This window comes from Squalius cephalus, assembly GCF_949319135.1.
Source record: "Squalius cephalus genome assembly, chromosome: 19".
In the NCBI taxonomy this organism is placed as follows: Eukaryota; Metazoa; Chordata; class Actinopteri; order Cypriniformes; family Leuciscidae; genus Squalius; species Squalius cephalus.
Genome location: NC_137140.1, coordinates 12,790,312 through 12,804,483, shown reverse-complemented (window position 1 = coordinate 12,804,483; position 14,172 = coordinate 12,790,312). Strand labels below are relative to the sequence as shown.

The 14,172-nt window shown below is 39.0% G+C and overlaps 2 protein-coding genes across 2 annotated transcripts; one reads left to right on the top strand and one right to left on the bottom strand.

Annotated features, from left to right (window-relative positions):
• Positions 1 to 2,867: 2,867 nt before the first annotated feature.
• LOC307147425 (uncharacterized protein) lies at positions 2,868 to 5,055 on the bottom strand (the record flags this gene model as incomplete). Its single annotated transcript, XM_079852158.1, has 5 exons — positions 2,868 to 3,529; positions 3,718 to 3,814; positions 3,917 to 4,106; positions 4,718 to 4,763; positions 4,899 to 5,055. 5 exons carry the CDS (start codon positions 5,053 to 5,055, stop codon positions 2,868 to 2,870), a joined length of 1,152 nt encoding a protein of 383 aa, XP_079708284.1.
• Positions 5,056 to 6,581: 1,526 nt separating this feature from the next.
• LOC307146723 (uncharacterized protein) lies at positions 6,582 to 11,244 on the top strand. Its single transcript, XM_079850946.1, has 5 exons — positions 6,582 to 9,456; positions 9,561 to 9,632; positions 9,767 to 9,844; positions 9,933 to 10,139; positions 10,559 to 11,244. Exons 1-5 carry the CDS (start codon positions 9,357 to 9,359, stop codon positions 11,041 to 11,043), a joined length of 942 nt encoding a protein of 313 aa, XP_079707072.1. The 5' UTR covers positions 6,582 to 9,356; the 3' UTR covers positions 11,044 to 11,244.
• The last annotated feature ends 2,928 nt before the right edge of the window (positions 11,245 to 14,172 follow it).

Below are 14,172 nucleotides of genomic sequence, written 5' to 3'. Positions count from 1 at the left end.
CTGAGCACAAAACAAATCAAACAGATACCTCAAATTCCACGTGAGACAATAGACCTTTTACGCACTTCCGCATTTTTCGAACGGAAATACGTCAATGAAGTGTATTAGAACTTCCTGTTATCATAGCGGCAGATCCGAAAAATGGCAGAGTCGAAGAGTCGCAGTTTCTGTTGTGTTCCAGGCTGTTCGTCTTCCAACCAAAAACAGCCCTACCTTTCATTTCATTCTTTTCCTGTGGATCCAAACCTGAAACCCAAATGGATACAGGCGATCTGAAGAGAGGAAGGGCATAGTTTTAATGTAAAAACAGGTAGCACCTATGTCTGCAGCCGGCACTTCGCTCCGGATGATTACAGTGGTGGCTGCGTCGTTCGTCGCCTGAAGAGTGGTGTTGTCCTGAGCCTATTCCCTTGGAACAACTTTACAGCTCCTTTGAGAAGGGAGTCAGTATATGACAGAACCTTCAAACGTCAGTCTAAACAGCTATGCTGTGAAGATAGCGACATGGTGGCTAAGGCAGTAAGGATGGATCACGACTACGTGACACACCCACCTGCAGGTAAGATTGTTTATAGTGTATTTAGTTAACGCTAGTCAACTATGTGTACCGTTATGCATTTCTACCTGAACAAATTAATGTTTATAATATAAGCTGTTCACGAAATTCAACTAACGTTTAGTAATAACTAATATCTGTAACATAGTCTCATGCTGTCTAGCTGTAAGGGGCTAGAGATGGGCAGTAGGGCACAACCTAACGCTTTTTGACCTTCTCCATTTTTGTAAACCTACTTTGGGTTTAGAGTTTTTTTTTTTTCCCCAAATTAATTTTATAACACGACCATATAACAGTTTAAAATGTAATCTGATCTAATAAAAAAAAAAAAAATACAAGAAATCTTAAAATATTTTCTCAATAAAATACAATTATTAAGTGTTCATATAAAATAATGTCATTTTTTTTTAAATAATGAAACAATTTATTGCTGTGGCAGCTAGTAAATACACTAAGTTTTATCATACTAGCATGTGTGGAAGTATTTAAAACAAGTGTGTTACAACTGGCCCCGTGTTAGGTTGTGCTCCGCTCTCCCCTATTTTAATTACATGTATTTAATTACTTTTGAGTATTTTGTCATTTGTATTTTCCTTAACAAAAATAAATTAAATGTAATTTGTAATTAAATACTTAAAATACTTTTTAAAACATGATTACTGTGTTGTGTTGAAAGGTAGCATAAATATGTTAAGACTGGTTTTTAATTTCTTTATCTTTACAGGTGCTCTGGATGAGGCTTTGGATTACATCCATGACTTAGAAGTCAAGTTGCAAAACACTGGTATACCACCCCCTACTCTCTTCAGCTGATACTGTTCGTCGGACGACCAAATACGTTTTTACACCAAATTTCCATCTGAGAGTGTTTTTACTATTTTTTGGGAGTCGATTGCACCATCTGCACTTAGACTGGTCTACTGGACCAAAGCACAGAGGGCAGGTGAGGAAGGCTGCGAAGATCCCAGCCCACCACGCATCATGCCATTAATAGATGAGTTCTTGATGTACTCCATGCGGGTTGCTGTTGGCATGAAGGAGCAGCTCATTGCTGACATGTTTAATGTGAGCATTGCCAGGGTCAGCAGGGTTACCATCACCTGGGCCAATTATCTTTTTATGATGCTGAGCTCACTTCCCATCTGGATAAGCAGGGAAAAGGTTAAGTCCACTATGCCCCTTAAATTCCAGAGGTACTGTCCCAATGTCAGAGTGGTACTGGACTGCACAGAAATTGCCCTGGAGACAGCCTCATCCCTGACCTTACAGTCAGAAACATTTTCAAATTACAAGAACAGGACGACATTGAAAGGGCTAATTGGAGTTGCTCCCAATGGTTTGGTGACATTCATCTCACCCCTGTACACTGGGTGCATCTCAGATAAGGAGATCACCAGGATCAGTGGAGTCCTTCCCTTGCTGGAGCCAGGAGACAATGTCATGGCGGACAAAGGGTTCCTCATTCAAGACCTCCTTGCTGACGTCGGTGCTAAGCTCATCATTCCACATTTTAAGCGTTCAGCTCAATTCAGCAAGGAGGAAACGGAACAAACCCAAGCCATTGCCCGCCTCCGAATTATAGTGGAAAGAGTGATCGGTAGGGTAAAGTCCTTTCACATCTGGGACTCTCCCGTGCCGCTCACACTGATTGGCAGTGTGAATCAGATCTGGCTTAACTGCTGTGTTTTGGCAAATTATCAAGGACCTTTTTGTTTTGAAGAGTGAATTAATGTTTTGTATGTAAATAATGTATAATGTGTAAATAGTATGTAAATAATTTAGTGTTCCTATATTCTTAAAAATCAAATTAAATATAATTGTTATATTCTTAATATTTTTCTGTTGAAATGTGACTTTGATTTCACTAAAACATTAGATGAACAAATAAAACAATTTTGGTCAAAATTGTGCATCATTTATTTTTTTGGTATGTGTAACATCAACTGATTAATAACTCATAACAAACATTTACAAGAAAAAATAACATTACAGATCATCAACAGTAAGACAGAAGGCTAAACTGATTGGTAAAGACAAGATTAGTGTAATTCAAGGTATGCATTCATGTATGTGCCATAAAAATATATATCTAATTTCCCTTTCATTTCCGCTATGAATGAGTCATCATGCCAAATTCTTTCCACAGTTAAAGTTGATTGGGTATCGGTAACAAAGTCACACCATGTCAGTCCTGTGATTGCCAGTTGGCCCTGAACCTGCCAGTAGTACTTATGTGAACGCCTCAGACTGGTGTGGCCTTCCTGCACCTTGAGGTGAGCAACCTGAGATGGATCAGTTTTTGTGCTGCTCTTCAACTCAACCAGGCCAAAAGGAGGCGACTCTGAAGGGTCATACACCCGACCGTCTGGACTGGCCCCGAGATGTGGTGCGTCAGGGTGAATGACGAATCCTGCTGGTAACATATTAACTCGCAACAGTTCAGCATAGTTTCAGGCTCCACTAGTAGACCACGCTTCATTGCAGCTGTTTGCTTTGTGGAGCCTCTGATCATCTGAATAGCTGCAGACTCCAGCTCTGCACGACACGCCCTACTACAACAAGCTTCCCAAAAACGACTAGCAGTCAGCCTTGGTCGCTGTAGCTGTGTCCACGCAGGACATTTGGACTGCTGCTGAGTTTCTTTTGCCATCTCGCTGGACAGCTGCGGTGACACTTCAAGAGACTGGAGATGCATTAACTGATGCAAGGTCGGAACGAAATGCAACCTGGGAAAAGTGTGCTGCATCACAGGAAGGGATGGAAATTCTGGAGCCATGTGGTGTAGGAGGAGGTCACTGGACTTCTTGGGTGGACAGTGATAGGACATGGGGGATCCACGAGGGACAGACCCAAATTTAGATGGTGTCAGCTCCATCTCAGAAAGCCCATCAAATACAACAGCCATGAGAGGTTGGGGCTGCACCTGGCTTAGTTTGCTTCCAGATGCCATCATATATGGATCTGGCAGTGGTCCTAGACAAGAGAGCAAAGAGAAACACAAGATTATTGGTCACACAAAAGAAAAGTTAGACATGAGTGCTTAACTACATTTAAATTTTATTCATTTTATCTGCGGTAACCATAATTTGGTTAGTCATAACATTAAAAAAAAAACTTAACTTACTCTCACAAAGCAACAAAACAGTTAACAAATTAATCACCTGTATATGCCTTGTACAGTGTGGACCTCAGACTGTCCTTGCCAACTGTTTTGGGCTTTTGCACCACCAGCTCACTAACCGGTTCAGGATGGATTCCCTTAAGTAAAAGACAAAAACTAATTACAGTCTGTAGTCACTACTGTTGTTATAGATACACATCGGTTCTTTAATCATAATGACATGTTTATCACAAACCCACCTGTGTTCTTGGTCTGTGCCATCTTTGTAAGCCACTTGTGCAGGCCAGGGGGGGTGGAACAGCCTGCAGACCCAGCTGTGAATAGTGTGCGGTCTGGTACAGGATGGCAACTATGTGATTGCAGAATCCTTTACCAGCCGCACAACTGCAGCAGAAAGCCTTCAGGTTGGCACTTTCTGCCTCCAGTGATCTAGACACAATAAATTAAATAGGTTACACTGAAGTCATACTTATGTTGCTACATCAATGTTCATAATAACATGAAACTATAACTTTCAGTAGGGTGACCAGATTTGAGTTGGTAAAAAAGAGGAGTGTAGTGAGTTTGTGAGATATTTCATCGAGAGTAATGGGTGTGCAGAGCTGCGTACATAATGCAAATATGATTACATTTCATGTATGTTCAATGTTATTTTATTATATAGGTATTAAAAAAGAGGACATGTCCGGGAAAAAGAGAACGTCTGGTCACCTTACTTTCAGTAAAATAATAGTAAGTGAAGAAAGTGCCGCAACCGCAGCAAGAAGAGTGAACACGCAAGAACGGGCAACTTTTTGAACTTTTGCCAACCGGCATTCTGTCTATAGTCAAACCTCCAGTTTGTGAGGCTCCTCGCTCTTTCTCATTGACCTGAAGCATCTACCTCTCACTACTACCTGTCCCTGGAGTATATTTGATACTATAACCGCATGCAACAAGAAAACATTACATGTTATCTCACATAGAAATACACAACTTTACAAAACAATGTCATTTCACATTTAACAGTGTAACATTTCACATTTACCTACTAACGTTACAGCTTCACCAAACTACTGGTTGTTATGTTAATCTCATGCCATCTCACTTAAACATACACACGACATATTCACTGCGATGTGTTATACCTTATATTACAAATTCACAACACTTAATTTACAGTTAACGTAAACAGAGTTATAACCGGTGATACGGCTTTGGCTAAAGCTAGCTAAAGCTTACCTTGGTAATTGTGGATAAACTCTTCGTGGAAGAATTTATATCCCTTGTCCAGTTTGTTCCCTTTAGTGGACGAATGCATCTCCACACTCTTCACCACATCGGCGCTGGTGAACTTCGGAAGACAACTCAGGCTCGTCGAAAACACTCTAGCTGCCATTTCTCCGCCAAAAAAACTCATACCGGTGTTACAATATATTCGGTTCCTGAAATATTTGGTTCCAAAGGGTGGAGCTATCATGAATATTCACGAGACCATAGCGTGGGCGGGGCAATCAATACAAGCGAGTGGAACAGAAATTGTTAGCGTGAGCGCCTCAGATCGCGTTTTGTTCTAAACTACTTCTATAACTGTTCGTTTCTCACGAATGACTGAGATTCAGCTTTTTAAATGTCTATTATTGCATGTTTAAATAAATATATTCTTGTGTTTTTATTCTGTCTCCCAAAGTTGTCTGTAGGGTAAATATTATTAAAATAGCTTTTATATTACGGTATACAATATAGCTTTGAATGTTGCTTTACACTCAACTGAAAATCTTTTTGATACACAACTGTCAAAGGTTATCATAAATGTTAAGCTTCAGCAGTTGTTTTCTCTAGCAATGCTTTTTGAACGTTGGTCAAATTAAGTGATAATTATTTCAATTGTATTGATGTATACATAGCAAGGTCCAAGTAAAGAAATGTTATACTTGTCATTTGTCGTTTTGAATGTACCATTCCAAAGGTAAGTGCACTTAATTGTAATGAAAAAGAGACAAAAGTCTATAAAATTTATTCATTTAATTTGATTTTTATTTGGCAATGTAAATTTCAATTTTTCTTACAGATATAATGCATTGGAGTATCAAATTAAGGGCTTTGGCACCTAGGGCAAATAAAAACCTCACTGTATAATATAGTATAAGACCTCATGTAAAAGTAGTATGTTTTGATCATGAAGAGACTATTAGAGAAATCACTAAGTTAGTTAGTTACTAAACACCTATGATTGTGAAGTTCTGTGCCCCTCTAAGAAGGACTTTTTTTTTTTTTTTTTTTTTTTTTTAGAAACACCATGAGGAACCATTTTTTCAATTCATACAAGGTTTTAAACATTGACAGCCAAAATGACAAATTCAACAAAGATGAGGAGGTTTATTTATTTGAATTGTGGTTGAGACACGTTATTCTTTTAAAACATCACCATAGCTAATTGGCCAAAACTGTGTACAATAGTAAATTGCATAGAAATATTGTTCAGAAAAGAAGTTTCTCAGGTGTGGTGGGACATGGACATATAAATAAAAAGTATTGTCATTCATAAGAATTTAATATATATAATTTTTACAATATAAAACAATATACATAAAGTTATCTACCTATCCTAGACTGTTTAAATAATGATAAACAAAAACATCTGCCTCAACATATTTCTGTGTAAAATTTATTGAGGTTTTTTAAAGCATTCATTCATTCGAAAACTCGAAATTACTTTTATAGTAAGATGTAGTGTCTTAAAATTACATATTTTATTCATATTCATCTGTAAAAATGAGAATGTTAGACAAGAGAAACACATGGGATCAAGGACAAAATTAATACAGCAGGACAAATAAAATATTTAATATATTATTCAAATATTTTATTTATAAATACCTTTCCTTATTTTTTTGGTATACCCATCTACACCAGTGTGTTTTTGTGTACACTTGTTTACAAAAAGATTACAAAGAATGATAACATTAATAAACTAATAAGATGTAGGCCTATTTTTTATGATTAATGATTAGTCATTATTATCAATTAATTTGACCACTGTTCTAAAGCATTGCTAGAAAAAACAACTGTTAATGCATCTGAAGCCTAACATTTATGACAACCTTTGATGAAGTAAAGGTTGTGTATCAAAAAGATTTTCAGCTGAGTCAGTATAAAGCAACATTCTGTGAATAGTGTTTTTATGTCGTCTTGAGCTATCAGCCTATAATTTAAAGGCTATTTTAATAAAATGCAGACAACTTTGGGAGACATAATAAAAACACAAGAATATATTTGTAAATATTTATTTAAACAGCAATCAGACACATTTTAAAAAGCTTAACCTCTGTCATTCATGAGAAACGAACATCATGGAATGTCAACAACAACTAATGGGAGAAATTTTGAGAAATATAGGTCTTCCAACTTCCTACAGGATCAGGTCTGTAAAAGTTCAGGCAAACTCAGAGTCCTGAAACACATGCTATAAAACGATAAATTATTTATAAAATATATATGAGTAGTTTAAGCTTAACTTCGTTCAACCTTATTTTGAAAGAAATAATCCATAAACCAAAATAAAACACGAGGCGCTCACACTAATAATTTCTGTTCCACTCGCTTGTATTGATTGCCCCGCCCACCCTATGGTCTCGTGAATATTCATGATAGCTCCACCCTTTGGAACCAAATATTTCAGGAACCGAATATATTGTAACACCGGAACTGGGTTTATGCTTCGTTGACGTACTTCCGGTTTTTGCGTAAAAGGTCTATACAGCACTCCGCGAATCCTGACGCAGGCCTCGCGCAGCTCCTCGCCACTCTCTCGCTCGTCAGCCGAACGAAACGCACCTCCCACGGCGCCAGAGGAACCCCAAATAACTCGGGTATCTGGGGCGCTATCTGGTCCTCAAGGTCTCCCTCGTTGAAAAGGAAACAACGGCGATAACCGTCTTTAGTCTGGTAACTGTTGTTTTAGCTTACGCGTTCAGATGCGCGGATATGCGCATTAATTCACCTAAACAGTCTGTATTCGCGCCAGGGTTGCCAGGTGCCAGCAAGGTTTTCCAGCCCAAAACCTCGTCAAAAACCGCGAAAATGCACAAAAAACCGCCCAATTTTTTTTGTGGCTCGTTTCTCGTTTAAACACATTGAAATCATTAACAAGCTTAAAATGACCCATTTTTTTACTTAGCCTATCTGATTTTAGAAACAATATTCAATTAAATGAACGCAAAAGTAGGCTAAGTTACACTGAATTCAGTCAGACTATTCTAGGCTACTATTAAACTATAAGCTTATGTTACGGAAAATAATGCGATCAACTTAGGCTATCAATGAGTCTGTTTATTGTCACTAAAAGTCGCTTGGAACAAAAGCATTCAGTAACATAAAAACATCGAGTGGATATATGGACATAAAAAAATAACCCACTTTAACATTTCAGTTATTTCAAATGGCAACATGAAACATGCATAGGGCTGGGAGAAAAAATCGATTCACCTAGATAGCCTATCGCGATTTTTTTTTTTTTTTTTTTTTTATGATTTTAAAATCGATTTTTTGTATTACAGAATATTACAGATATTAACTCAAATTAAATTGCTTTATTTTTGCCCTTGCTTATAGATGAGGTTGACAGAAGTTAGCCACTTTCGATTTAATAGAGGATGAAATGTGTCATTACAGAGCTGCACGATTCATCTTTAATAGTCATCTCGATTCAAACACCCACGCGATCTTATTCCATTTCGGTTGTCTTTTAAACCTTTGACAAAATCATATCGCAACATTCAAATCTGTGTTGGCGCTGCTGCTGACCCAGAGAGAGTGTCATGAAACCGCAGTGACAGCTACCTAAGTTTGAAAACCCCGCAAGCATGTTGTTTGAGAGGCGGGCGGTGCCGGCGTGCGTCACTTAAGGTAGTGGGAGGGAGTGTCTGTTGTGAGGTTAGGGGGCACGTCAGCCAGAGTTGTTGTTGTGTGTGTGTGTGTGTGTGTGTGTGTGTGAGACTGCTGCCTGCTGAACATTGGGTCGCAGGAATAAGGATCTGAAGTGCCGGTGTTTCGGCAACAAAAACCCGCCGAACTGATCCGAAACCAGCCCAATTTTTATCCACCCGCCCAAACCCATTTTTGCCCGCAAAATAGATTGCAAAACGGGACATTCTAAAACACTTAACGTGAAAAACGCTTAACGTGGCTTACTGTACTAAGACAGTGATATTAAATGACCAAACTCAGTACACATCATATTTATATACCATACTATGTATAAAAAAATCAGATGAGCCCAGAAATTGCACGCAACGCGTTTAATTACACGTTAAGCGTTTTTCTCCCATAGAAAACCGTTATAAGAAAACGCTTAACATGGCTTACTGTACTAAGACAGTGATATTAAATGACGCGCGATGTGTATTGCAATATTTTCTGTGATGGTAGGTGCGTATGTAAATGGCGTTGTGAGGGAACAGCCTACATTTAACACTTTTGACCATGCGTAGGTACCTGTATAAAAATAGGGGTTTATTTCATTCAACAAACAGATCGCATCGACGTCTCTGTCTCGTTCTCAAACTACAATTTTCCACGCTGCATTTCGTTATTGGAAACGTGTGTGTGAATTCACAAGAAGATGGACGCCAGTCTTAACAGTAAGTGTTTTTATTGTTTAGTAATATTGTTAAGAAACTTACGAGAGTTACTGTTCTAATGCGTTACTTTAACAGGTTTCTCTGCGCTTCAGGTGATGCAACTGGAGTGAGTCTTTTCGATATTGTTGAGGAGATTAATTTCCTGAATCAAGCGAGTGGTACGTAATAATTACGTTTTATGTTTAAATGTTAATATTGTTTGTATGTTTGTATGTGCGTGTGATGCATAAACGTTTTTTTTTTATATATATATATAAACCAGGAGGAGCTCCGAATCGGAGATCTAGCACTGTAAAGGATCCTTTGCCAGAGCGCGCGGACGTCCTTGTGCATCGTAAGTGTTCTGCTTCCTAAAACTGATCCGTATGCGGTGTGTGTGAGAATACATGCTTCATATACTGTATTGTGTGTAGAAAAAACATCGTATCTTCTTTGTAACTAACTCTCTCTCTCTATCTTTTTTACCAGCCCGACCGAAACGGGAAACTGTCACAGCTTTAGTACATACTAGAGCGCCGTGTGACAATGTGCACATTCCCCCGATCCGTGAGTGTATTTCGACATTATCGATCGTTATACTATTTGCTATTACGGTGTGATGATTTTAGTTTAAAACTTCCTTATGTATTTCCAGAAGGCTTATCAAACGTTGTGAACCGTGTTGGTGCGTCTGAATCCACTAACGATGCGGCGAAGACTAATTCGCATGGAATAGAGGCAAAACCGAAAAACAGACTCAAGCGGAAAGCTGGTGTGAACATCGCCCCAAAAGCAAAAGTACCAGTTGATTTCAAACCACAGACATCGAGCCGGAAGAAGCCAAGACGATCAGCTGTTAAAAGTATGTGAACAAACAAAACTGATGGAATGATTTCTCTTTATACTAAATCAGATACAAACAATGTAGTAGAGTATGATATTGTTTTTATTTGGATGTAATAGAGAGAGAGCTCATGTCTCTCTCTCTGGGTGATTGTGTGTGTGTGTGTGTGTGTGTGTGTGTGCGTGCGGATAGTTTAAACTGTATGACATGCATAATGTTTAAAATGTAAACATGCATATCTCTTAGAGTATGCTTTTAGCCTACCTTTTTTAACTGTCTGTAGTGGAGAACACTGTGTAAAAGTGCAGACATCTCTTCTCAAATACCTTTATAAATAGGTATGTTGAAAATAAAATAAAAAATATAATAAAGTTAGTCTTTTAATGCATAAATTATTCTAAATTATTCTATTTTTCTCCCATCTCTTTTCTCAACAGATGTGGTCGTGGATGACAATGCGGTTCCCGATATAAATTATGTTCAGAGCTGGAGTGATGGACTGATAGAATCGTGGGATGACTGTGTGTTTACACCCGAACCCGAAACACAGCGACCTGTTCCATCCAGCAAACGTGTGGTGGCTGTGGAAGAATCTGACCCTGAACAGCTGCCTTCAAATCAGGAGGCTTTCAGACAGGAATCACAGCCCAATATAGACACTCAACAAATAATCAGTGCGATACATGCAATTGAGAAAAAGATTGATGCTCACGCACATTCTACAGCTACAGTGCTACAACAGCATGGTGTTTGGATTAAGCAGCTCATGGCAACACAACAACAGCATGGTATTTCGTTCAAGCAAGTCATAGCTGCACAACGGCTGCATAGTGGGTCTGTCCAAAAAGCGGCCGTAGATCAATGTTTGTCGGTGGAATTGTTAAAGAAGGTCGTGTTCATGGCAAAAAAGAATCACTGGTGAGTTGTCTTTTTCTTTTTCTTTTTGCTGGGTGTGTTATACTTTTTCTTTTATACAATGTTTTTTTTTTCTTTTTTTTTTACATTTATCCCAAGCTGTGTGTGTTATCGCTATGATTGTATAGTTGTTGGTTAGTTGGTTTTCTTTCTTTTTTCACTGGTTTTATTTTCCGTAGTTATTTCATGTGTAAAACTACTTGTGTTTAAATAAAAAAAAAAAAAAAAAAAATGGCCAAACGTTGTCGGGAGTCAGATGATTTTGATCAGGATCGGGTAGCAAGGTTTAGACGAGATGATGGCAGTGTGGTGTCCCTTGATCAATGCAGTACCACAGAAACTTTGCGCTATTTAATACAGAAAATGGATGAAATTAATAGGCCTAGGTCTACAGCAGATACATTGCTAGAATTATTAAACATCATGAACACAATGTCAGATGAAGATCCAGAACCAAATTCTGATTTTGAACATTTTGTGAATACACCACATAGAGGGGAGATGTCAGATGAAGATCCAGAACTAAATTCTGATTTTGAACATTTTGAAACTACCCAACAGTCAGGAGAGGTGTCTGAACCTACTCCAGAACCAAATTCTGATTTTGAAAATTTTGATACTCCCCAACAGTCAGGAGAAGGGGTGTGTACCCAGTCACAACCCACACTCAATCCTGATGCACCCAACATGGGTCTCACACATGATGATATAGAATCACTTGTAAGAGGGGGTGGCGATGTGAGTGGGTACACTGTACTGCCACGAACTCGGTTCAATGGTCTGGAAATCCACAGGCTTATAAATCTGCGGGAGATATCTTCTACAGATTTAGCAGCCTACACAGTGTTTTTACATGACACACTTTCTGAAATAGTGGCGTTTTCGAGACTGTTAGGCGGAGATGGTAGTTTAATCAGCATCACCTTGAGGGGTCCTAGTTTGACATCAGATGTTAGTACACTTTTGTCAGGTAGCAATGGTTACAGTGTAGATCTATTTATAAACGAGCTTGAAAAAATAATGCAGAGCAACTCTGATGTGCAGTTTGATGAGAGAATGAATTTAAGAGTGTCGATAGCAAGAAGTAAACGTGGCGGTGCTTATCGAAAGTTACGTGACCTTGCTCACAATGAAGTGATCGGTAAAAACAGACTTAATCTGTTCTGCCCCACGAACGTTTCAAACAACCTTTGTTTTGCAATCTGCCTGGCACATTTCCTTAACCCTCAGAAACTGCACGCTGAGCTAGAGTCAGTTGTATCTTCATTGCAGAAGTCAGCTGGATATGGTGATCAACACAAGATAGCGTTTAATGACATCAGACAGTTTGAACGCATGCTGAATGTTAAAATAGTTGTCTTCTATCGGTCTGATACAGGTGTTTTGGAGAAGTATACAAACACAGACGACCCGCATGCTAAAACAGTATTTTTGTACCTGCACGACAATCATTATTTTATGATTAAAAATCTACGCGCATTTATTGGTACACCATATGTGTGTGAGTTTTGCTACCAGGGATTCACCTGTAGGAGAGATCACAGATGTCGGTACGTCTGTGATGTCTGTAATGACCCAGAATGTCATAAACACCCCAAAAAGCCAAAACATTGCGACGACTGTCTGCGCTATTGTAAGTCTGACTACTGTTTTGAGATGCATAAAAAACCACCTCAAGGTATGCAATACGCACAATGTAATGTGACTAAATATTGCGGAAAATGTAATAGACGCTACCATGTCAGCGGCCCTAAACCCAAACCCCATAAATGCCCTGCAGATCGTTGTGTGCACTGTGGTGAGAGTTTGGTTACTGATGGTGTGCATCAATGTTTTATCCAGCCTGTTAAGGCAGAGATGCCAAACGAACGTTACATTTTCTACGATTTTGAGACCCGTTATGAAAATGGAAGACACATCGCCAATTTCGTATGCGCTATTACGTATGCTGGCGACGAATTCGTGGCTGAAGGACCAGATTGTGTGGATCGCCTCGTTAAAAAATTCAGACATCCTCGTTACCGTAATTACACGTGGATTGCGCATAACGCATCAGGGTTTGATCATTTCATCCTTTTGGAATACTTTACTAAGAAGGGGTTTGCCCCTAAAATTACGATGCAAGGCTGTCGTCTAATCTTAATGTATGACGCAGCATTCAAACAGCGGTTTATTGATTCATACTCTTTCATACCCATGCGGTTAGCCAAGACACCCGTCGCATTTAATCTGCCTAATGCTGAAAAGGGGTATTTCCCACATCACTTTAACCGCGTTGAAAATGACAACTACATAGGCCCGTACCCTGACAAGAATTTTTACGGGTACTCGACTATGTCAAGTCAAGACAGAGTGGCGTTTGATAACTGGTACAGTACCATTTCAGACAAAACGTTTTTTTTAAAAAAAGAACTGGCGATTTATGGTAAAAACGACGTTGTTCTGCTGAGGGACGTGTGTATGAAGTATCGCGATGAATTCATTCTGTGTGCAGGCCTTGATCCGTTTAATTACACTACATTGGCGGCCACATGTATGGCTACGTATAAAACACACTTCATCCCTAAAGACACAATAGCGCTAACACGCAACAATGCGTACATTAACCAGAACAAGACGTATTCAAACATTTCAATTGAATGGCTTGAATATATCCGAACATCACGGTCCATAGATGTTCAACATGCTCTAAACCATGGTGAGGCGTCATTTGGAAAATACTACGTGGATGGTTTTTATGCCGACGGTACCGTGAAAAAAGCATTCGAATTTCTTGGGTGTTTTTTTCATGGTTGCGAACGTTGTTATAACCCTAATGATCTCAATCCGTTATCAAAAGTACCTTATGGTATTCTGAAAAGACAATGTGATGACAAGCTTGAAATTTTGGAGCGTGCGTACGGTCTTCAGGTCGAGGTGGTTTGGGAGTGTGATTGGGTCCGTGCTAAACAGACCGACACAGCGGTGATGGACTTCATGGCTACTTACAACCACCCTGAAAGATTGAAACCTCGTGAAGCACTTTTCGGCGGACGAACTAATGCGTTAAAACTGTACCACAAAGTCACGGAGGGCGAGCGTATTAGGTATGTAGATTTTACCTCGTTATATCCCTTCTGCCAAGCGCGAAAATGCT

Excerpts from the sequence above, each read along its gene's own strand:
- LOC307146723 (XM_079850946.1), top strand. The coding sequence starts at position 9,357 with ATGCGTTACTTTAACAGGTTTCTCTGCGCTTCAGGTGATGCAACTGGA. Across the intron at positions 9,633-9,766 it reads CGCGGACGTCCTTGTGCATC|CCCGACCGAAACGGGAAACT; the intron begins GTAAGTGTTCTG and ends CTTTTTTACCAG. Across the intron at positions 9,845-9,932 it reads TGTGCACATTCCCCCGATCC|AAGGCTTATCAAACGTTGTG; the intron begins GTGAGTGTATTT and ends ATGTATTTCCAG.